We start from the raw sequence: 26724 nt of genomic DNA, 5'->3' as shown, positions 1-26724 counted from the left end.
CCCATTTTTACCTCGTAATCATAAGAGAATTGCCTTGCTCGCCTTCGTTAGAAATTTCTTCGTCCAAAAAGCTTATTTAAGAGAACAGAGGAGAAAAATTTCAGTTTTCGAGCTGTTCGCATACAAAATTCCATCTAGACAGACAAACAGAAAAGTAATCTAAATAAAGACCATTAGAAAATTAAAAGATTTGAAAATTTGTTCAGGTGGATCGTGCGGAGAACGAGGAGGGCCAGGGAGGGGGTGGTCTGTCGACGTTTTCGGCGGGCTGCAGCGGTGCTTCCGGTTCGAGGATGGGCCCAGGGCCCGACTCCGGTAGCAGTGCTCCCTCTTCTGTTCCCCACTCATTGGCGACCTCGAGGGACGACGAAGACGAAGAAGACGAGGAAAGCAGCGGGCGACGTTCCAATGGCCACACAGGAACGCGGTGAGTCAGTTCGATTCTTTTTCTCCTTATTTTACGGTTTTAATCGGTGTTTCCCTTGGAACGATCCTCCCTACCAAACACCGCACGCTTCCTTGTACGTCGAGCGACGAAGCTCTAAGATCAAGAGCACGTCTTCGTTTTAGAGTTCTATCGAGGATCGTTGGCTGAATTCTCAGCCAAGATTGCGTGACTCGATGTGTATATTCGGGTTGTAGATCGATTATACGGGTTGGTCTATGATTTCTCCAGAATTCGTAACATCGATGATGGACTTCTTGTGGCACTGATGATTGATTTCTTCGAATAGTTGGCTGGATTTGTATGTTTCCTCTCGTTCGCAAAAAATTCATCAATATCGTAATTGTTAGAAACATTGTTCATTAATTTGAATCATTTTGTATCATCATGTGACTCATAATGCATTTTTCTCATCCTGTTGCGGTCTTTGAATCTTTGCCTGTTCTATCGTGTATTTTGATTTTTGAGATATTTCGTAATTTTGGGAAAGAAAAGAGTATTTTAAGTATCCTTGAGAAAAAGGAATCAAGCACGGGGAAAATTGTCATGCAGTTACATTTTTTAGATTATGGAGAGGAAAACTTGTATTTTCTTATATTGCACTTAGTACGAAAAAATTTCGTTCTGGTTCAAGAATAATTATTATGTAATCTAATAATCTTAAATCGAACTGTAAGAACAAAACTTATTTTCAGAATTCTATTTAAGAATGGAACATATAAAACACATCGTTTCAATAATTACCAAAAATTTCTTTTTAAAGTAATATAGTTTTGCAAAATTACGAATTATTAAAGCGACTCTCGTAACCAGAAAATTCACAAACCTATCAAAGGAACAGGAGTGATAGTTCTCGTTATGAATATCTGTCGCAGAAAAATAATTTCCGCAGCAAGACCGCAGCAAGATTTCACTATTTTCTCATCTATCTTCTTTCTATATGTCTCCGCTTTCTTCTTCCGCCTTCTCGGGAAATGTTCAAATTTAAAGAAAGATATGACAAAAGTGAATTTTGCCTGGGAAACGCGCCCCGAATTATTCGTGGCAACACTTGGGCGATAATCCGTACGAAGCATAGAACCCACGAGAATTTTAATTCGACACGTTGCGACCAACAGACCAATTCCAGTGGAAAATGAATTCGAGTGAAACGAGAGTGATGGCAGGAAAATACTTCGCGAATGATGGAAACGAAGGGTACGCAGATTAGAATTTTATTTCGTTCTGCGAAGGTTTTTAAATATAGAAATTCTAGATGCTAGAAGTTCGCTCTTTAATAAATTTCGGAAATATTTTCGGTAATAAAATTATCCTAGAAAAGTAGTGTTCGATATTCACATTGAATTATCGCGATATGTTCCAAATATGCAAAAAATATGTTACTTTTCGTGCAGACATTAGTTTCGAAAGATATAAGCAAGACCTATAGAATAAAATGTTTTTTAATAAAATAAATGGACTAATTAACAGTCCAACATTTGATAGCTTTACTATAAACTTCACTATTTGTTATATTACAATGGCGTTTTCAATTCAAAATTTATTAATTCAAAGTAAACTCCATCAATTAGAGAATAAGATCATATTAATTTGTGAACACTTTAATTAAAATTAATTTCAATCTAAAAAAGTATAATTGGAAACAAAATTGTTAATATGATGTTTTATAAGAAATGAAAATATAATAATAGCTTTTTAGAAAAAGTGAATGTGAAATGAAAGGAAGTAGAAATGAGATTAATAAATGCTTCGTAACAAACGAAAACTGTTTGTCCTTGGAGATTTAATAAAAATCTTCTAAGTCTTTTAATGTCCAATAGATTCGTAGAATTTATAATCCTGAATATCTTTTCGATCGTTAAAATACGTGTACAGTAGGTTTTATCAGGAGCTTATATAATAAATTCGAAATGTATACATACATACATCTGTATATATATATATGTTATAATCCAACTGCAGATTTTCCTGCATTTATAGGATATTTGAAGATGCAAAAATGCACAGAATGCAGATAATTTGCAAAGATATATGAAATATCAAAAATATAGTACTCTCTATAATATCTAGTAAGTGGAACCATTTTCTACCTATATTTCATTTCTTTAACTATATTCATAAAGATATAAATTTGCATATACATCAGATCAGTTGTAATACTAAATGATATTAGTCACGTACCAAACGGTGGGAATCGAAATTGTTCAGAAGCATTGAAATTCTTGATGGCACGAAGATTAAATCAACCCTGGATTAATATCGATATCTGTGTTAGAAGTAAGTTTCAGTCCATGGAAATCAATTGCGAGTACTTGTCGCGGCGAATTGCTTGAACATGGAAATTGATGGCTAGCCAATTTACCGATACAACTAAAAAATGAGCAGAAGAGTGATTTTGTCACTTCTGATTTAAATGTATAATAATTATGTGTTATTATATTATTATAATTGTAATTATTATAATAATATTATATGTGTAATAATTATTCTCGACCCTTTACGATACTCATTTCTTTAAATTAATTTCCTATTCTGCTGTAAAAGTACGTGTAATTATAAAAATATTATTTACACATGAAACAGAGAAAAATGCTTTTCCTAAGGAAATAGCAGCATAAAGATTCTCTTTACAAAACACTCAAAATAATTGAAATAGTTTCAAGTTACACAGAAGCATATAAAAAAGCGATTGGCACGAGAAGACATTAGTTTTAGATTCAACTATTCAAACAAAATAATATCAAATCATATATTTGCTAATTTCTTTAGTGAATCGTAATTATACTATATCTGTTATCAGAGAAAAATATCAAGGAGATCGTTCAGAATCATTCGTTTGATACAGGAAATACCTTCGATTCAAGAAATTCCTACATTTTCCATTTTTACACAGTTTTAGATTGCCTTTGCAAAATTTCTGGAAATCGTTCTGCTGGTGGAATTTTTAAATAGAAATGCTCAAATAGTCGACATTTCGTTACATTAATGATGCAAGAGAAAATATCAAGGATGTGTTAAATGTCACTTCCATTTCTCTAGACATTCACCGTGCGCGTAATACAGCTTCTTGTTCGTGGAGGTAAAGCCCCATAACATAGAATTCCAGCTTTCTTAGCCGATGGGGACAAGTTTTGTGCTTGCAAGCACGTAACTACGAGTACGTGATATCCGTGACAGGAACGGGCACAAAACGTGTCACCAATTTTGACAAGTTTCTTGAACGTTTTACGGTTATATACTTGGTGAGAAATTGCCTTCTTATAAAGACGATGTTCTATCGAAAATATGTTTGAAGTGACACTAATTTCAAGTACCTGGCGAAGGAATTTAACGATGATATAAATTTACTAGGAAATCGTACTAGATTAATTGACAAACTTATCAAAGAGTATAGTTCCTTTCATCAAGAATCAGCTTTACTAATATTCTACGAAACAGTAAAAAAGTTCAACTGATGGAATTGGTCAATATATTGGCAACAGAACAAAAAGTAACGCGAGAGGAAATTTTCGGATAGCTCTATTCGAGTCTGCACGAAGATATTGTATTTTTTATTTCACACGATGACACGAGAGCGTTAATCCGAAAGACAGATACTGTCGAACAGTCAGATCGAATCGACAATTTGCAAATTGAAAATGAAACTAGGGATAACAAAAATGGTGCGTTTCGTGCGCAAACTTCGTGCAACATTAACAAAGATGAAATGAAAGGAAGTACAGTTACATTTACTTCCCTCTAAAGTGAAATTAATTGAAAGTAATTTGTCTCAAAGAGAAATTAATTAGATCTAGCGAAAGTTGAATTATTCACTTTGCGATAGTTCACGTGCGTTACGCTCAAATTATTGCGCGTGTCGCGCCGAAGGCGAAGATTGAAATATTTTTGAATATTTAACACAATAATTAAAATTCATTCATTCAACTACTCTAAGCCCTCCATAAAATTAGAAAGTGATGCAACGAGATTTTCTTCAATTCTCCGTGAAACAGATATTTTCTGAGCAATCCGCCTTAATTGACACTGCTGTACCAAATTTTATTTTTGCAACAAATTAACTATTATTCGTTTCTTTTTCTTTGCAAATTCATTTTAGAGTAAATACTATTACGATACAAATTCTGATAAATGAGATATATTCTTTTGCAGTAAGAAGTTACTATACGATAAAAGGTTCGCGTTTCAAAATGAAATAAAAAAGACATAAAAATTTGTGTTTTTGGCTTTTAATTTGTGTAAAATACAATAATTATCTATTTTGTCTTTGTGATATATTTATTTTATAAAATTACTCGAATACTTTACTTTAATTGCATTATGTCACTGAACATTTTCGACAGACAAATTGACTGCTAGATTTAAAAAGCGACAGAAACGTACTATCGTGATCGTTCAATTTAACAGTCTCTCTCGCAAACGGGTCGCATTTTTTACGGTCCTGTGTTACGCATGTGAAGGGAAATTAAGGTAAATTTGCTGGGACTGCTCAGTCAACGTGTAAAATGAGAATGAATCTCGCCTCGAACTGGTTTCATTCGATTCACTTGCAAATTAACGTCAATCAGTGCTTTTTAGTCGACACTTGATTTCCGTAACAATAATTACAATCCGCACTGAACCAGCGTATAATACGCGGAGGAAAAATAAGATAATATTATTTCAAAATGAAATATTATACACATATGAAGAAAGAAGAAACTGTAACTAAACTCAAGAATATAATTGTGTAATTATATAAGACATATAATTATATAAAAATAAGTGAAAAATATTTAAGATTCTATTCCTACCTGATTATCTTCTTTTTAATTGTAATACCAAGGTTGTCATCAAATTATAAAATATAAATGAAAAATTCTGGTAAAAAGAATCTTTATTTGAGGCCACCAGGAGGAAAAAGATAAAAAATATATATATAGTAAACAAAATTAAAGTCGTGTCATCAGCTTGGTTCAGAAGTAATTTCGCAGTCTTTTTCGCGTTATACCACAGCAGACAAGATCTTTTAATACCATTAATGAGATTTAATAACGTCGATGCTGTGTAGCTCTCGTGAACGGCAAGTTAATTACTTTCAAGCCAATTACATTTTATATTCGAGTGCGACGAGATACGTGGCTTGCCTTAGCTTTGAATCGAAGCATCCTTTTAGTATCTAACTGACACGTTTTTACACTGCATGCATTAAAAGCTAAATTCAAAAAATGAAAATTTATAATCTAAAGACGACGCAAATGTTCACTATACAGGGTGTTCGATAAGTGGGGAAACAGTTCTGGAAGGACAGAACCATTTCGACAGCCAAAGAGAAATGTTAGGAGAATTGTATAAAGTTGGAATTAATTGTAGACTTAGTATAGGTTTAATTGTCAATAACAAAAAACAAAGCTGGAAACGCAATTCCTTTATTCTTGATTTTCATCTTGTTTTAGCTTCAAGCATCAAAAGAAAAATTAAGAATAATTGCATAAAAACCACATATAGATGAGTTAAAAAAATTTCATGGGAAATCAATAGAAATTAGGTAGCTCATTCCCTAACAAAGTATATGCTTAATTACTTGGACTACGTTGTTACTATTTCCAGTCAGACGCAATAAGGGCATACCATCTGGGAGCTTTAATCAAAAGTCGAGCTCTCGAAAGACTTTGCAACAAATTCCTGCAACTTTGATTTAACAAGCTTTGCCGATCCTCGAGTAGGAAGTCGACTCGAATCTCTACGTAGGCGTATCAAGAACTCCTCATCTTCTCGAATCAGAACTGTCGTTTATTCAATGTCGAGTTCCTCTGTGTTCAATGCGTGTTCGTACACCAGTATTTTTATTCTCTTTTATCATGTTGCAAAGATATTACCACTTATTTTTGTTGAACATTTTTGCACATCGCAATCGGATAACTATGTCGTACAGGATTAAACTACCACGCTTAGTTTTATTAAATTCTTGTTCATTGTTACGTCTACAGATACGAACCAAAATAGGAATTATTTTGTAGCCAACATTTCAAGTAGTATATGTAGTTATATTTTTTTTTTATTTAACAAAACTCGCCTCTCTCTTTCTGGGAGAAATTTGCGAAATAAGAATTTATTTATAATTTCTCGCGGCATTGCGAAACAAAAAAATATTGCTTGAATATATCAAATTGTTTGAAATAAACAATTAATATTTCTTATTTGGAAACATATTATACAAGAAATAATTATTAAGAAATAGGAAAATTATCAGGTATTACCATAATACTTGAGCGATACTTATTCAGAGCTCAAGTCAAAAATAGGTGAAATTTTTCTTTATCGCGATTTGATTATTTTACTAAAACATTCGAAAGGTTAATTTGAATTACCATTACGAGTCTTGGATACATCACAGTTTGTGTTATAATACTTTATTGATAACATAACCCGAAAAAAATTGATCCTATGACAGAAACATTAGCGATGAATAACTTTTCTAATTACGAATAAGAATAATTAATCATCATAAATTAACTACCTTAAAAGAATGTATAAATGAATAAAGTATAAAAATAAAAAAATATAAAACAAAATGAAAGAAAAGATAGAAAATAACATATAAATTTTTATATATGGACTATATGAAGTGTAGTTTTTGGAGGAATGAATCAATTTATTATAACATATATAAACGATAGCTTAATCAGTCTAATACTAAAAAGCAAACCGTGACATTCGGAATCCAATATTAGCTGCTTCGAGCTATCCGTCACTACCATCTGTGTTAAATCTATGATTGTCGCTGCCATTCCGAGACTATAAATTTAATATGACTATATAAATACATCGTTTGATTGTAATTGATTTTCTTATCATCTATCGAGCGGGCATTATTGTCTTGGATAAGATCTTTAGCGTCGAGATAAATGAACGCTTGGGCGGCAGAAAACTGGATTTACAAGCGTGCTCAAAATATAGTTCTTGAGGATGTATAAATCATTGTGTTGATTAGACTATTGTTTGGAACCATACGGATTCCCGTCCAATAGAAGTGACATAATCTAACGGTGTCCTCTGACTATTAATGTACAGGGTGTCCTATAAACGTATATCCTATTTCACTTTGTTTTCGAGTTATAACAGGTCTTCCTTTACAATAAAACATCAACGTATGAAGATCACTGACGACATAAAAACATTTGGTCAAAAAATTAAACAAAGTTTCTAGTAAATATGAACCACATCTGCACAACTGGAAAGAGCAAAATAGTCATTGATGAGGCATCTGCATTTATTCTTGGATACCTGTATATTGTCAATATTTCAAAGTTTTCAACTAAAAGGATCAATACGTATTGTCCATATAATATTGTCGACATTTATTGACGAATCGCGTTTTCGTTGAGAATTTTGAAATGTTGACAATATCATTGACTGTCTGAAGGCACCCTGGGACACTAACATGGTGTTTCATAGAATTTAGCAAAAAAGATCCGTGAAAATACCTCTTAACAGATTCTTCACGCTACAAATAACGCAACTTGAAGCACGACAATCGCGTAGTTCGCTCATAGTAAACGTAATTTCGCACTATTTCCCTCTTCGTCCGCCGTTTTCAACAGAGGGAATGGATTGCGTGGTAATTAGAGCGAGAACATTTTTTCCGTGCGCACACCGTGGCCGACGCTTCGTATTTCACATAGAAAATCCCTCATTTTCCATCAGATTAAGGCCAGCTACGTGCCAGTTCTGTTTCACGTTTCGCCCCTGATGTTCCATCATATACGTGGCCGTAATTCGTCCACCATCGTGAATCTGGTCCAGACTATAATACAACCGTCTCTCCTCAAATCCGCGCGAAATTACACCGGTACGAACAAAAAAAAAAAAAGGGAAATACATGAATGGGTGAGGGTAGCCGCGTAACAATGCGATCAAAACGAGATACGTGACCGAGAGCAGAATCGCAAAAGGGTGAACTGACGCTTGAACGCGACGATTTCGAGAAATACCGATGGGTGGAAAATTTTCAAACGATTCGATCGATGTTGTTGCCCCTTGTTTGCTAGTCCAGTTGAAACCGACCTCGATTATTTAACAAATTGACTGTCATGTTGCTGATTCACGTTTGTTACAGTGCATTATTTGCAATAACTAAAATAAGATAAGTTTCATGAACTAAAAGATTTTCAACGATGTAAATGACTCGGATAAGATTTTCTGAAGTAAGTGCGCAAAGACAATATAATATTTCGAAAAAATTAAACGTTACGATGCAGTATATTTGTAATACATTGTTGTATATTTATGAAATGCAATTACGATTATGGAATAAAGAAAGTCTATGAAATATGGTTGATGATCAAGATATAACGTAATTTCCCGAGATTAAAAAGTTTGATGAGTGCGCAGGACGATCAAAATAAAATACAAGTTAGATGGATTAAAAAGTTTGACGAAGATCAAACTACGATATAACTTGGAAAGATTAAAGAGATGTAGAGTGCACAGTGCACACTCTGATCAAAATACGGTTCATCTTTGAAAACTTGAAGTTTGACGGATGCGCGGAAAATTTAAACTAAAGTACAAACTCTTAAAACGATATAATTATCTCTAAACGAATATGTAAATTCACGATCTCCAGTTGCATAAAAATTACGACGAATTTAGAAAATCTATTCAGATCAGTTATTTTTGATCAAAAATAGTGAAACTTCTCTAATTTTTCTCTCAAATCTATCACTTATGGGAAAAACACTGTAAATTAACAGCGTGAATACTCTGCATAATATTATCTATTAATTGTTTTTGTCAAATATAATTCCATTTCATAAGATTATAGAGTTTCTTCGTAGCTATCTATTACACCTTCTTTCATCAGCCACTGTATCTGTATTGTCTGCTGTAATGTCTAATAATTGCATAATGCACACAATGTTCGGCTTCAATGCTAAATACATCAAGATCAATATGAATTACCACGCGTGCAGTACGAACCATGCAATTTGCAGAATCAATATCTGGCCAGTGCATTAGCCAATGCCATAGTTCATAATATCCACATTAATCTGACGAGGTAGGTTCTTGGGCATAGAAACATATCGGTGTCCATCTTAATGCAAGAAGTCGATCTTTAAGAGTATCAGGGAATCACAGAGGAAATAAAAGTTCTGGTTAACCAAATCCAAATTTATTACTCGTGATCGTTCTATCTCTGTGCTTCGTGCGATGTATCGCCCCCCTCGCTTTGTGAATTTCTCAACGGAACATTTAAATGCATTGAAAATTTATTGGTCGACGAATCTGATGGAATGTGCGCCCGTCGATCATTTCCGATGTACGAACAAGATAGATCGAAGCGTTGAAATTTTTGAGAAATTGCGAATTGCTGTTTGTTTAGAAATTGAAACGTAGAGAAATTTATAATTTCCTAGAAGAAACATGAAGGCAAGAAGAAGAAGAGCGACTTGCGAGGAATCAAACTGAAACGTTTACAAAATATTCTTTCAATTCCTTCGAGAGGATTACATTGAATAATTTTGCTTCTTGGGTGGAAGAAGAATTGATCGAAGATTTCCCTTTTTTTCTAATTGAAGAGATGAATAAAGTTTTTTAGAATTTGAAGTAAGTACAATTTTGCCCAAGGTGCTTCAATGAAGGTAAATTTTAAAATAAAGTAAAATTGAATACGGTAGATCCTCATTGATCCGAACAGTTCGAGGATAAAGCAGTTCGTATTAGAACAATATTACAATGTAATAAAAAATCCATAAATTCTAAAGTTAAAATTCAAATTTACAGAATATCGCTAAAGAATGAAGAAATTACTGACAGTATGACATATTAATGTACGAAACTTAAAGCGAATATTTTGTACGCTTCCTCCTTTTTACTTGCATCTCGCAGCTTAATGTAAAATTGTAACATGTTAATTTTTCCCCTTTTCTTAATACTTCTCTTCCTCTACTCATGACGTCGTCCTAGCGTTTCGACATTTCCACCATGATTCTCATTTTGCTCACGAAGACCACCGTCATTAGGTATTCCTGTAGACTCGATATCTCGCGAACTCTTGGCTTGCCGTGTTCCGCAGAAAGGTAGGTCTCAACTAATCACGTTGACCGACCACTCAAGAATACATAATGGTGCCGAACATTCATTTTCATGACTCATCAGTGTCGATCGCGTATCACCCACGACGAAAGACCGGCGAGAAAACATTACGATAAAAATTGAAGAGAAATTTTCACGACTTCGTTAGCGTCGATCGTGTTCTCATTGAGAAATCGAAAACTGAAAAGGAATTTCCTCAGCGGATGGTAGTGCAGACGTTAGTTCGGTTCATGGAAAACAAATGGAATTGGTGTTCCGTTGAATCGGATGATGAGATTTGCCATGGGAAAGACAAACTCGATATTCTACAATGCGATGGAGATGGACAGACGGACACAGAGTAAAATGAGTGAATGTGATCGCGTGCGTGCGAAATTACATTAGTGGAAGGATGCTGGAAAATTGAAAGAGTGAGAGATAAAAGGAAGAGAAAGGGTGTGTGCGGAAAAAAGAGGGAGAATGGACGATCAATTTTTATTATTTGACCTGTTAACGATCCCCATTGAAGAATCAAAGGTTAGAGCGAGCTCTTGTATATGGAAACGTTGAATAGAAGGCTTTAATACAATATGCCGGATACTTGAAGCGAGATGGTAGAAAATAAAAGAGTTTCACTAGCAAACGATCGAAATCCACATCAAAAAAAGAAAGCAATTTAGTTACGCTTCTCTTCTCGGACGGTATTATAGAGTAATTCGGGTCATTTGAAAGAGAGAGAGAGAGAAGAGAGAGAGAGAGAGAGAGAGAGAGAGATGCTTTCGGCATGTTACTCTACGTAGATTGTTTACAATGAGGGAGAAATACTGTCGCCTCGTAACCTCGTGCATTTACATTTACAACCGAAAGACAAAATTTTCTTAACCCCTTGCCTTACAATCTTTTCATTTTTAGTAATTGTTATCTGTTCGTAATTGCAATGCTATATTAAATATAAAGTATGAACAAATTATATCCAATGACGTATTGTGGTTATGCATTAATCGTCAGATAGAAAAATTGAAATTAAAGTTGGAGTCTAAACTAGAAATTTATTAAGAAATAATAAAATCTCCTTTTGCTGTATCGAAATCATAATTCGTACACGAGTATACCACAGTATTATGAGGCAAGAGATTGGGCGATTTTCTGACATTATTTTCGGCTTAAATTGTGTAATCATTATGAACGTAGAATCACGCGATCCGAGTTTAAGGGGAGTCGTTAATCTTCCTTGGATATTTAGAAATATTTTGATTTCTCTGCACTGCATGATATTAAACATGACAGTTTAGTATTTTGTATATACAGAATATACAAATAAAAAATTGGACTTTGATTTGTGAGTAATTAATATTATAAATAGTACACTAAATTCAGATTTTTATACTCAGTATCTTAGAAATTTTAACGCACCTTTTGTCGTAGATTCGTTCGATTATCAAAGCACATTTAAGACGTAGAATTATATTCATGGCTAAGTTCTATATATTAATTAGCAAAGAAATATGAATATCACACAAACAATGTTTATTGCAATATTAATGACTTAAAATAAAGAGCATGGTCGCACAAGTTTACTGTAACAGCACAATTAGTATAACTACGTTATACTAATCAAAAGGAAGATTAATGAGTCGTATTTATCAAATAACGCGTATTCTGACAACGAAAGCATTAAACATTCTCCCTAATTTATTGCAGCATATGCGATAATTGTAGTTGGAACCAAAATCTTTGACTGTTTAAAATTATTCAATCGTACTATGTATTTTGTCATGAGACTAAGTATGTTTGAGTGTTTAGTAGAAGTCTTTGACCAGCTAACAAATTATAAATTAATAGAAGGATATCTGATTTCATAGTTATTCGATGATTATTCTTTAAAAAGTATAAATGATAATATCAAAATTATGAATATTTTGTGCGATTAATTGCTATCTTGATAACGCAAATAATTTTTTGCATGTATTTTATATTTTTGTAAATTTCTTTTCAGTATTCAGGAAGTTAGTTATTATTTCCGGTTTATCCTAAATTATTCCTTATATAGTCTGTACTTTGATTCCAATATTCATTAACTCTTAATATCTACGTTAATAAACTAATCAACACCATTTTCATTGTTAACTGGTTATAAGTGTACGTGTCTTAAATCCAAGTTATCGAAAGAACATCCAACAACTGTTGAAGTCGCTCGAATGGTTGTCGTTCGCATGTACGAAAACAAAATCACGTATCTAAAAATATTTGGAGAAACCTAACATAAACGATCAAAGGCATTGATCCCAACTATATCTACGAAAACATACACACAAAGAAAGAAGAACGTGAGGGTATGTGTGTGAGCGTAACATCTCGACGAAACCACTATGCTAGCGAGAGTGAAAGTTTGTGCGATTGTTGAAAGGTGACGCTGAAAAGTGGTGGTGAGACAAAAAAGCGAGCGAAGAAAGGAAAACCGAGAGAAAGGTGGAGAATGAGTGAAAAAAAATGGAGAGAAATGGGAAGAAAGGAAAAATGAGACGGAAGAAAGAAAAAATGGGAGGAAAGAGAGGAAAAATAAGAGGGAAGAACGAAAGAAAGCGAGGAATTCCCGCGAAGTCGAGCGAATGGGGCTAAACGAGAGGGAGAGAAAGAGAGTGAGAGAGGCAACCCGTCGGGGTTCTGTCTTCTTCGCAGGTTATCGGAGCTGTACCGTCGAGGCACCTTCTCGAGCCACGGAGAGTCTTTGGAGAAGGACGCCCCGGAACTGAGCGCAACCTCAACGACCTCGGAATCCTTGGAGAGCAATGGCCTCGATACAGAGATACCAGCTGCAGCCAGGAGACCCCGTAGTACAAGGGGCTCGCAAAAATGGAGTAACGTACGCGCCGTCATGGCGCTATATTCCTCCCTACGCAAGATCAAGAGGTACTCCCGTCATTGCTCGATATGGACGGTAACCTCTGAATTGCACTCTCACCCGTCACTCTGCAAACTCGTTTTACACGCCACTATCCACTCTGACACGTGTACATTGCTGTACATACATGATGGTATACAGTGGCTCACGCAAGTATTCGAACACTTGCCATGGAATTTCTTTTGTATGTTAGATTGTGTAATGTGTTCTTAGAAGAAAGTCTCTCTCGAACTTTATTAATCAAAGTCGGATTACATTAATGTTTTCTTAAAAGAGCACGTCGAATCTTGTTACTTTTTGCGTAAGGTCTATCTATAATCAAGATGTAAGTTTTAATTTTTATAACATTTTTCGAGATATATGCATTAACGAACGGCGAGTAAAGTTTTACTCAACTTAATATTACGTGCATTATACGAAATTATGTGAAACTTTGTTAGCACTTTTATGGGACACGATTATCATGACTGTAATAGTACAATTCGAAACTAATGGAAAAATATATATAGAAGCTGCGAGATACCTGCTGCAAATACACGTCTAGTGAAAAACGAATGTACGTCGTGGATAGCAATCTGAAACAATTAATGTTGATAAAGATGATCTGACCAAATATTTTGGATTACTAATACAGCGAATATTTGACTGTTCAAATACCTTGGTAATTTGTGTGAAGTGTATGCTTCCAGTATATACATTTTGCATTTTGCACCGGCGCAGCATCGAAGTTACGAATGAATTAGGTTGCTGAAGGTTGTATTTTGTAACTTCTATATATATTTTCAATTTCGTTTCAAATTTTACCAATATAGTTGCGATAGTCGTGTTTTGTTACAATGCTAATGAAATTTTAAAATGTTTCGTATAATATATACGTAAAAAGTTTCTAGGAGTATGCGAACATGTTCGTGAGTCACTGTGCATAGCACACACAGACGGTACATTTTTACGAACTCGTAGCTACTTACACGGAAGACAATATAGCTATTGCTCGTGGGTTACGGTTCAATCGTGGACTCTAAGGGATGGCTGCATTTCTCAGCAGAGGTCACGAGATTTAATAAAGAAAGTTTGGGATAAAAGTGTACATTTAAACGTCCAAGTATCGTATGTAGAGAAGAGATACGTCTGTGGTCATTGAGTAGATTGATTAAGACTGCTGCGGTGTCCGAATTTCTGTTTCAAGCTTATTTTCATCTCAACGAATAGGAAGATTCTCGATGTTTCGAGGAAAAGTTTAATACAAATCTTTAATGAAGATCGCATATATTAACAATCATCCCTTCATATTTTTCTGAAGCTTGGAAAGATAAACTTTTCGGAATAAGAAATCGTGTTTGGACTTTGCACTTGCATTTTGAGCCCAAAATGCTTATTCCGAAAAGCCAATATCAAAATATCTCAGCATAGTGAATTTTTGAAATCCAAAATGGTTAGAGAACGTAGCAGAATTAAACCTTAGATTAAGAATTATAGAATGTATTCATTATATGTCTTGTATTAGGTATATTGTATATAAAATTTTCAGATTCTAAATTACTAGTATAGTATAGTAACACTATATACGCTGTAAAATTTCCTACTGGCTCATTAAACTTAGACAATTAATCACGAAAGTTTCTCATTTAATTCACTCGGCAGTTTCTATCTTTTCGTTAATCTTGTTGCAAGATAAATTTACGATCGAACAAACTTTTTCTGGTGTATCTTTGGTGAGAGCTTTTAACGTAAATTTCCAACTGTGTTAACAACGGTTACCTGTTCTTGTTACTATTTTGCAATTTTGCAACTATTTTATGCCATGTATAATGACATGTAACTTGGGGATTGTTATACATAACAGTTACTTATATTCTTTATTTATTTTTCTATTTTCTCTGTAAATATATTTTCTATTCGAATGTCACTGGTTTTATAAGCGTTGGAAGTCTTTCTACTAATTTAGGAGAATTTTCTTAATCTAACTTGTCAGTCGAAAATTAAAAAGCCTAAAGATGAAGAACTCGTCAACCAACGAAACGGTTCTACAAGATTTTACAATTACAAACGTCAGTGTTTCTATCGCGTATTATCTTTTAGAAATGAATCTAATCGCATCATTCTAATTTCCACTATATTTCGCAATCAAACTAACTCTTGTCAGAAATATGTAAACGTTCGGATACTGTTAAACTCCTTAAGTGCTGGTGGCCTCCTCAATGTCATCTGTTAGTAAAATATATCTATACGAAGCGTCAGATGTCTCGTCACCCATCCGCAATATGTTAACAAATATTGCGCAATAACAGAGTCCACGTGTTAACCGTAACCCAAACAGCCACCCACGCACGAGCAGCGTACGTCTTTCTCTCTCTTCCGGATGCTAGGAGAGTGACATACGTTCATATATACACGCGCCACTCGGCCTCGTTCACGACATAAATCTCGCCAGGAATTCAACAGCGCGGAAGCCAATAAACGCGAGAGCCAACGAAACGAGTCGTTTGCCTCGAAAATGGAAAAGAAACGGCTAACCAGGCTGTCTTATTTTGTTTTTCCTTCGATCCACAGTCAACTCTTGCCGCTTTGATATTACACGGTGCCATTTTAACGGGGAATTCCGGCTAAGTCACCGTATTCCCCGCGATCTCCCCTAGGACCGGTTTCGAGAGCCTTTAATCCTTTCTGCAAGATTTCTTGAACGTTCCTTGTTACTTAGAATACCGGCATTTAACGTTAATTGGAATATCGTGTGCTCTCAAGTCTCTTCCTTTATGTCTTGTTCAGGGTTTTGCCTTTGTCCCTCGATTAAAGGATTTCATTCGTCTTTTCGTGCAGCTTTCACTCATTAAGGACCAATGTTGCATTAATACCTTTTAAAAAGTATTTTGGGAAAGAACTGCGGATATTTGTTTAATATTTCCTAGGTCCTAACATCTTACGAAATTTGAAGAAATTGAAGTATTTATAATGTAACAAACTTTGATTTCATCATGGGAATCTCTTTTGTCTCTAATTTTTGCAGGCTTCTGTAAAGTATTATATACCTCTGATATGTACTTTTTCATATTTTCCAATCTAACTTCTACGCATCATTGGTCATTATTTCGTGCTTAATGGATTAATTCTTAAAAAAAACTATAAAATCAATAGTATATAAAGCAGGCAATATTATTTTTCAATAAATTTAACATTGGTATATAGAATATTGTAATTGCCAGCAATTGGTACTACAAAATGTTTCTTTCTTTTCTGATATCTAATGAAAGTGTAAACTTTATGTTACTAACCATGCGGTTATTACCGAGAATCTGAACTATTGAAATTTAATTTTAACGATAAAGCGTTTCGAGGAATTTAAGTTCAAATCAATGACACAAAGGACTTTGTGCGAGTATACACGATTTAGCATAAAATTCAATGCTGTCTCTGAGTTAACACAGGACCGCAAGGGATTAAGGGACAATCGAGAAATAGTGTTCGATGTCTGATCGTTCCGTTGCTTTTTACCTCGTGAAATAGCGTCAATCTAAAGGAACGTTGCACCGCACGAAAGTATTGGCTAACCGCTGGTCACCGTAATTCTATCCTCTTTGCCGATCTCCTCTTCTTCAGCTGCGATATCAACCACATTACATGCTCTACTTTATCCTAGATGACATAGTTAATGGTCAATTGCTGTTCCTACTTTCGATGGTATCAAACGATCACGTCAAGGATGGAAAGATAGAAGTGACGATGGAATCCGGACAAATCGTGTTCCTTCGAATTTTTAGTATTTTTAGTTTTATCACGCGTGAATGAACATGTGAATGGAGGTACAATTTGTAGAGAAAATAATAAAAGTATGATATAACGTAGTAATTTCTTAACGAGTGGTAGCACATATGTCCATGTACATGTATGTGGTATTTCGATGTTTTATTTTATCATAGTTTGAGAAATTGGCGCAAAATAGTAAATATTTATAACTCTGATTATAGACAATTAAAGATCCGTTAATACAAATATCTTCATCTCTTTTGATAAATGACAGAGAATAAGAACTTTAATTCGTGAGTAAGTATGTAGTTCTTCAGGAATAAACCAGTAGATATAAATATCGAGTTTTTCAAGCTTAAGATACAATTGTTTATTTGGTATCGTTAGGATTTAAATGTACAAGTACTTGTTTCAAAACTGATTCAAAGATTTTATAAGCTTTTCAAATCACTGTACTATGATAGTCTACATAAGACATAAAAAATTCCTGCGGGACTGTGGCTCACATTATAAAGTTTACAGCAGTTTGAACAGCAGAAACTGATCGTAAAAATCTCAAGAGACCGTTGAAGTTTTTATACTTTATCTGTAGTCCAACAGACGAAAAGTAGGTAATAAAATATTTTAAGTGCGCCACTGTGGTAAACAATCAAATATAAATGTTTGAAATGAATCACAGCTAACATCTTCGTCAGATATCGCTACAGCTGAAGGATAAACTTGTTTCTAGGAAAATGTGAAATTTGCACATCATTAGTGCTGTACTACCACTTGTTAAATAATAATTTAAAAATCAGATACTTTAGTGTTCCCAAAATGTAATATAGAAAATTTAAAATCGGAGATATAAAAACTACTTCAGTTTTTTCCATAAAATTATAAACGAAAGATTAATCCATTGCCATTTTATATATTTATTGTAACTTTTCGACAAAGCATTTGCGTGGTTATGTATATACGACATATCTTTCTTTTCTCTTATTCATAGACACAATATTCGATGTAATTTTTTAAAACGTAGGAAATAATTCGTGTCACGAAACGAATGTAAGATGTTTCACAAACCATATCGATCATATCGCTTTCATCAGCGAATCAAAAGTGGAAGAAACTAATTTAGAAGCTATAAATAATTGCACGCCGATCATGTGGTCTTTCGTGTTTTATAGCGACACATAAATTCAAGCATCGGTAGTTAAACATCTGGAGAATAAAACACGAAGCTTTACGATCTCTTTTATGGTGTTCGAAAGGACACGATAAATTCCCATCAATGTACTCTTCTTATCTTTAAGCGGCATGCACCGTTGATTTTAATGAAGCACAAGCAAAGAGAGAGAAAGACTAAAAGAGTAATTTTTAATGGACGAGTAACACGGAAGGGACAGTTTTCCTCTCGCAATCTCCACGACCGTTTTATTTCCAAGCCACGGAACAATTTACCTAAAACCTCGTTTTCACACGTCCGCCTCGACACAGACGCGTGAACCAGTTAATTCAATTTATCTGGAATGCTTAAATGCCACGATTGCGCTCATTAAGCTTATGCGATAAAATTTAACTACTTGCAATGTACAAAACAATTGTATATAATATCTACAAATGTATAGTAATTCTTTTATAAATGTATAGTGTATAGCATATATTTTCTATTATTATCTATATCATCAATGATTTACAATTCGTAGATAGATTCTGCAAATTATGAATAAGTAGATTCCAATTCCGTTTAAAAATAATACATATATTAAACGAAAAGGTATAACTGTATTTTATATATAGCTCGTTATATGAAGCAGTAAAAGGGTGAAAAACATAATTAACAATGTACAAGATTATACGACCAACATAGGAAAGTATTGGAAATATTGATTAAAATTATCAGACTTTAGATTTATTTATATTAATCTTCTTGATTTCTTGTATGCGATTTCTAGATTTTTGAATTGTACTTTCTCGATAAAACTAAATAGCACAGGAATTTTTCATAGATTTTTAACAGAAGAGCTTTGGGAATTTGTAATACGTTTTCATGATAGCTTGCACTATCGTTTGTTTTAAAACTTTATAACCGGGTATAATATGCAAAAACGGTAACACGTACGTGATGATAGCCCATCCATCTTCTAGATGAATGAATTCGTGTGAAACATACATAAAGCATTTAGAGAGATTGGTCCTAGCGGAGTGTAGCACGTATCGAGGGGTCAATGGCACGTGAAACATGGAAAAAACTAAGTGTATAATAAATTCTGGTAGTAAATCGTCTAATTACAAGGAAAAGGATCTTAGAAGAAATAAAAAATTAATAGTAATTGATTTTATTGATTTTGTTACTTCAATGATTTTAAGACTGTATCCTACATTAAATACGTAACAGTGCAAAAATCATCTATTTCGAATTAACGAAATTTAATAAAAATTATTATTCGTGGTTACTATACGCCGCTACATTACCACTCACTAAAATGGATTAATAAAGTATAACGTAATAACATAACGTAGAAAAATTTATACGATATAGAATTTTTGTGAATATCGAATTAAAATTATGAAATAGTTTAGTTTCGATTAGTAATCCTCGCTACACGTGTAAGTTTACTGAATGCATACGTGGTATTTAAGATTGTACAAGTAAGTTAGATCCGATATCTATAAATGAAAAATTGTAAATCCTCCACATGATAAACTTCTCACGCGAAGAATTACACACGCGAAATCAAAACTCGACAACGAAATAAAAGTATCGCGACATAAATAAATGATAAGAATTCCGGTAGCAGGGAAGCAAAAAAGAAGAAGAAATGAAATAAAAAATGAAATATAGAGGAGAAAGAATAGTATGACCATTCGTTAAAACGAATATATCAGAAATTACTAGCGAGTAATTCAAGAAAAGTGCACGCATTAAAATTAGACTGCAGCATTCTTTAGCATTTGGCATGTGTTCATAAAGAATCTACGTTCCTTTCTTTACTGAGATAGAATCAGTTTGTTAGCCAAATTGCGACTGTGTCTCCTGGCAATCTACTGGCAATTATTAACAACGAAAAGACGAGTATAGCTGAAGATTGGTGACGTTGATACGTGGCCAATCGTGCAGATTGTTCTTTTTACTTCTGTTTCCGAGTAGCATCGGGAACAATGTTCTAGTGCTGAACTTTTAACGCATTATCGATCCACGAATCGCGTGAGTTCACAAGTTTCATCCTTCAAGTTTCACGAAGTAGAACCAAAAGCAAACGTTAGACAATTGGCAAAATGAAAGTATTGTTCCACGTTGTACAATGGCTATAGAAAAATGTTGGCTCATCGTTGCATTTTCTTTTATAGTTTGATCGAGCGTGGATATATTGCGATAATTTGTTTGTTACATTCGAATGGCGAAGAACAATTGTAATTAATCGGTGGTCGATAATGTGTTAAAATAACGTCCTCGATACACAGTACCTTTTGCATGAGAAGCTAGAATGCAAGATACGTAGAACTTTGTATCGATGCGTAGTTGCAAGAAATCTTGATGAATTTTTCTATTGTGGATCTTTGGTAAGGGAAGTACGTGAAGTGTTGTGAACCGATTTCGAATTTAGCGGTACTTTGTATAATTATCTAATATTTTATATCATAGCAAAATCTTATAAATTTATCCAACATTTTATATCGTATTCTTGTTATAATTTGTTCTTTTTCCATTATATTGATTTTTTTCCATTATGTCAATTTGATATCAACAGACAAATTCAATTGCGAAAGGTAAGAGATGAACGAAGATTAAACTATAGTGTGCTGGTGTGAAACACCACATTATTTTGAAATCAAATATCTCAACAGAATTTTTTGAAACAGTTCGTAAAACATTAAATAACTATAGGAACGATCAAATATGAACCAAATATTTTTTACTTTGTTTATTACAATTCTGGGACAAAATTCTAGTTTCAGTTTCAGAAAGTTTCACTGAAATCGGTGTATAACGTCTCGTACTAAAATATTACAAAGAATAATAAGCAAGAGAGTATGAAATTGCTAAATATTTCACTAGAATAGAATTGTTATCAACGTCATTAATAGTGACGCTGGTGTTTCAACGAATGCTGATGCTTGACCCCCCAAATGCCTCCCTTCTACCAGCTCGTCTGAATTAGAGAAGAAAGACTAATTCCCAAATGTATCCTGATCTCCGAGCACCCAAAACGTTTAGCGAATAAACACACGTACAAAAATAAACACTCTAACACTTAACGCTGCTAATTTAACACAAGAAAGACGCGTTAACAATTACAACTATATACTGAACATGGGTGTGTTAACGATTAAAGAATGCGTAGTGGCATAATAAAGTTTATATCTTTAGTTTCTGCCTCTGTCTATATAATGTACTTGACAATTCTCTCGATGTTTCTGTCTCTGTCTGTTCGTCTATATCTGTCTGTCTGTCTGTCTGCCTCTCATCCATCTGATGCTCTAATACTTAAGACTGATCTTACTCGACTGTCGCTCACTTCTTATTTCAAGCAATTAATCACATAATTATCATCTATGATCTATTTTCCATAGTGTTAGAGAACGAATCTGTAAAAAGAACAACCCAGAAACCCGAAAGAAAGAAAGTCGACATAAATAAAAGGAATCGGCGTGGTCGTTCTGCAATGGTGTGTTTTTTTCGTTTCAATGGATTTTTTGTCGAATGGAACGCAAGTAGAATTAATCTGTCTGCTTGCAACAACTACAGAAATACGTAAATATATATATATATTTATATTTATTATATCCATAGCAAAAATGTGTGGAACGAGATGTTTCGAAGAGATTGCTCCTTAGCAAAGAGGTCTTGCGTCACGAATGATGCATGGATTTTGCAAAAAATATTCTATGGAGCTTTGAGAACGAGCCAAACGATTCAAGAGACGTGGCACATCGTACTTTTGTTCATTTTTATCGGTTCTCGTAGCGACTTTGCACGGGATTCACCAATATGAAACGCATTCAATGCGTTTTGCCAGAAGTGCGATAACGGTTGTTTTCTTTTTCTTTCCGATTTCCTTTCTTCTCTTTTGCTAGAATCGTTTTGGCTTATCTGTTTTTTAGTTCTGTAACATGCGTTGCAATTTTTTCATTTTTATTTCTTCTTCGTACGGCCGACACGATAACTAACCACGACGGTCGGTTAGTTGTTTGGTTACGTATTTTTAAGAGACAAAGAAAAAGAAATCATTTCGAAAAAGCTGACCATTTTAATTAAAGACAGTTTACCTCGATTCGCGGTTATCGACATTCAAAATCGCTCTGTCGCGCAAAAGCACCCGTAAATCCTCCCGAGAGCTTAGGACTTACAACTCCTTAGGAATAGCGCCACGATACTCGTTTGTCTGTGTTTTATCGCATATATTAAATAGACCGCTTAAAAAGTGCGAACGTAAGTTCCTTTCCTGTGTTTGAGATTACGAGAAACAAGTATGTAATACGAATGGTAATTATTCAGCTTAAAAGAAACGATAAGATAACGTAAAGATTACTTTTCCTAAAACATTCTAGACTCTCAAGCTTCTCTTCTTTTTAATTGCGGTATGTGTTTCTCTTAGTATCTGCATTAGTAGAAGTTTAAGTTAACCGTGTGAACGATATCGTGTGTAAAGTTATTTATTTACACGTAATGCAAAACATCGAACGATGATTAACACAAATTTTCTAGACTAAATCTTTTTAGAGATTTTTCGTTAAAGAAATAACAAATAAATATAGAAATAACGTTGAATTTATTCTTAGCTTTCCTTTTCCTGATATTATAAAATTTATTATTAACAATTTTAGAAATCTGGGATGATATTTCCGAGGAGAATTATCTTTCTATTAACGATCAATATTAACAACAACAATCAATATTAATTATTAATTTTCGTATCTTCGCTTTTAGCATGAACCTCCAATCTCTTTACTTTTTCGATAATCTCAAACAATTTTTAAATATTCCATACTATATACTTATAGACTTTTTCCAACAAACTAAAACTTTTCTTTTTAGCCAAAATTTACAACTTTTACAACTTTCCTAAAAACAAAATTTTCCTATTCCTCTGATATTCTGTTATATCCTCAATCCTTAAATATTGGGAACTACACGACGTTACTTATGAATTTGGAAATGGTACAAACTTGGAAAATTTTTAACGTCACTGTTTCTATACCGGTCAAATTGTTCGAGCGTAACCGAAATTTATCACGTTCAAGAAAGAAAATTCTTTCGTTGGAAACGTATTTAATGGTAACGCGAAAGATAAACAACTTAGTGACACCAGGATGCATTATTCTTTCAAGCGATTAAATTGGCAATTAATGGCTCCAGTCACGTAGCTAAATCGTAGTTAACCATTTTATTCCGTACGCGTTGAAATGTTCCGCTTTACAGAAACGTGTTTAATTGTTTCTGATGGGCCACGATATTTTACGTTAATACAAAGGATTTTACACATGAAATTCTCCTACGGTACTGATTATATTGTCTCAATGGTCGTATTGCATAAAAAGTATATAGTCGGTTGTAATCGCCTTGCGATAATAATAGAATCGCTTGAACAAAGAGGTTTTATTGAAAGTGAATAATGTTTAACGCGTAGCCTGTGTAACATTTTACCGGAGTTTTCATTCAGTAAGTAATTTAAACGTATAAATTCTCGAATATCGTATCTTGATCCATGCATTGTAATTATCCTTTTGGCAATTGACTTTTATCAAATAATATCATTTCCTGTCATGATACCTTGCTTAAAACATATCTATTTTAGTACTTTATTTACGAGTTATAGAATATTCCTTATTTCCACTTTCAACACATACGGAGAAATTATTCATGACTATATAAATAGCTTCTAATTATATAGATACTGATAACACGTCAATAAGTGTTAAAGGTAAGAACACGAAATATTTGCCGATTTACAGACCAGGCACTGAAAGAAATTTATCCAAAACCCCTTCGTGAAATCTCTTAATTTCTCCCTAGAAAAAGACAAAATCGTACTCTACGTCAAAAAGTTCCAAGCTCCTCGATAAATATCGAACGGCGTCTCTAGGTAAGCACAGAACTTCTAATCTCTGCGATCTCCCATTTGAAACCGTAGCTTCGACCCGATTCTCTGCGATCTGGGTCATCGGCCTGGACCTCGCAGCCCCCGTTTCGTCCCTCACTGGCGATCTATTCTTCTGTCTGTTCGCAGAACAAAGAGCAACCAACGGTGGATGAAACTGCGGACCACGGTGCAGCTCTCGTCAGCCATCTCAACGATCCAGAAGAAGCCACCGTTGAAACGCGAGGATTCGTTTCTCAAGCGATTCTCCACCAGACAGATCCCGGAGAGTCAAGAGACGTTGGACACAGGGGAGGGCGAGGGCGACGCTACCGACGACAAGGATTCGAGTGGGCGTCGTCGACGACGGCCACGGAGACCTCAGAAACCACCGAGGACCGTGGTCAATCCGGACGAGAACTTTTATTATTACTGGCTGATGCTACTATCCGGCTGTGTTCTTTACAATCTGTGGACACTGATTGTGAGACAAAGTCTGCCGGAACTACAGGCTGTGGCGCCAGTCATGTGGCTCGCATGCGACGGTTTCACTGATCTTGTGTTCTTTTTGGATGTGGCTGTGCAGTTTCGTACTGGTTACCTCGAACAAGGATTAATGGTGTACAACAGCAAGAAACTGGCCGGTCATTATCTCAAGTCCAAGTCGTTCATTTTGGACTTGCTAGCGTTGGTGCCGCTCGATCTACTTCAGGTGAACCTGGGTAGTAATCCGATGCTCAGGTTTCCGAGGTTCCTCAAGATCTACCGTGTGTACAATTATTACTATATGGTCGAGTCGCGGACAGTTTATCCGAATTTGTGGCGTGTGCTGAATCTCATACATATATTGCTGATACTGGCGCACTGGTTCGGCTGCTTTTACTACTTGCTCAGCGAAGCGGAAGGATTCCAAGGTGACTGGGTGTACCCGTACAGGCCAGGGGAGTACGCGACCCTGACCAGAAAATATCTTGGCTCGCTGTACTGGTCCACACTCACCCTCACCACGATCGGCGACCTACCCACACCGGAAACCAACGCCGAGTGAGTGATATGTCTCTACGACTATACGCTCTTCCTTTACTTTTCATTTTCTTAGATTTTTCCGTTTTTCTTTTTTCTTCCTTTTCGTCTATTCTATTTTTATTCTTGGTTCTTTTGGCTCTTTTTCTGTAATTTGTCGTTGTCCGTTTGCTCGTCGGTTAGATGGTAACTCGTCGAGTGTTCGCCACACAGGGCGCGGCCACCTCTAACTAGATTTCACCCATCGACGCTTGAGACTTGAGAGAGAATGGAATGTCGCCGCGTCGTTGATTTATATAGATTGCTGGTCTGATTTACTAGATTGGCCCTTTTTTGTATTTGGCGAAGAGGAAATATAGGTTTCGAAAGTGCGCAGAATAAAGAACTTTATTAAAGAAAAGCTTTATCAAAAAATACTTTAATATTGGGGAATAACAATTTTGGGAATAAATGAATTTTTGTCGGTAGGCAACTTAAAAGCGGGAACTAACTCACGGAAAATTTTAATTGGATCACGTATGAATTAAATTGAATTTGTATATACGTAGTTGTAGAGTAACCTGGCGCACGATCGCTATAAGTATTCAGCTAAAAGTCATTCAAAATGAGAAATAACCATGAAATAACAGTAGTAAGATATTACAGATTATTCACCAAGTATTGTAAACTGTAGGGCAGAATTTTTAGTTGATACTGATTGGAGTTATTAAGATAGTTATCACAACTGGCACATAAAGAAATTTTGGTTAATCATTGAAGATAGATTTAGCCAAAAGCAGATGTTTCTGATTAAATCGGGGGCATTTACGTAAAAATATAGAAAAATATTGCTGTTTGCAAAATATAAAGCAGTACTTTCTTTTCACTGATTCGTCAATGACTTTTCCATTACATCGTTGTTTCGTTGTGAATTACTATCGTTCAAATTATATCAGGTCGCATCGTTAGAAATTCCAATTTTATAAACGACGCTAAACCAGTATATCCATTATTCAACAACTCCTATGTAAAACTATATTTTCAAATTAGCATATTTATAAAATAGAAAAACAACGACCGAGAGGCAAAAATTTTTTACACCTATAAAGAAAATAACGATTCCTCAAAATTCATTTATTCCATATAGCAAACGTTCTATCCATTTAAAATTTCTCGTTTCTTCTTTTCTGTGATTAGGATTGTCGCCGTAAAAACAAATTCGACAATGCATGTCGCCTGAAGTAATTGAGCCACTTATCTGTTAAATTGGTTAACATATTGACTGCCACGCGAAAATCATATATTTTAACACCATAGCGTTTAAGTCTTTGCAAAATATTACATTTACGAACATTTTTCTGACAATGTTATACAGGTCATTCACATTCCTAAAAATTGATTAGTCCATGAAATTTATCTTATTTGGTATCGATTAATCATTCTAAAAGATTTAGTAACATGGGTCATTGATGACCATCGTGGCAGCCACCGTGTTATCCTCACGAAATAAAAGATAC

At 34.5% G+C, this 26724-nt stretch overlaps 1 protein-coding gene across 2 annotated transcripts in view; it reads left to right on the top strand.

Moving 5' to 3' along the window:
- Positions 1 to 235: 235 nt before the first annotated feature.
- LOC117161529 (uncharacterized) overlaps positions 236 to 26724 on the top strand; it is an 81140-nt gene continuing 54651 nt past the window's right edge. For both annotated transcript variants that reach the window (XM_076625833.1, XM_033343130.2), the window contains exons 1-2: positions 236 to 427; positions 24356 to 25249. In XM_076625833.1, the coding sequence (XP_076481948.1) occupies positions 294 to 427; positions 24356 to 25249 (1028 nt within the window). In that variant the 5' untranslated portion in view covers positions 236 to 293. The remainder of the gene's footprint in view (positions 428 to 24355; positions 25250 to 26724) is intronic.

The sequence above is a fragment of the Bombus vancouverensis genome, chromosome 2 (assembly GCF_051014615.1).
Source record: "Bombus vancouverensis nearcticus chromosome 2, iyBomVanc1_principal, whole genome shotgun sequence".
Classification (NCBI taxonomy): Eukaryota; Metazoa; Arthropoda; class Insecta; order Hymenoptera; family Apidae; genus Bombus; species Bombus vancouverensis.
The sequence above is the reverse complement of the archived record's forward strand: the minus strand, read 5'-3'. Positions and strand labels throughout refer to the sequence as shown.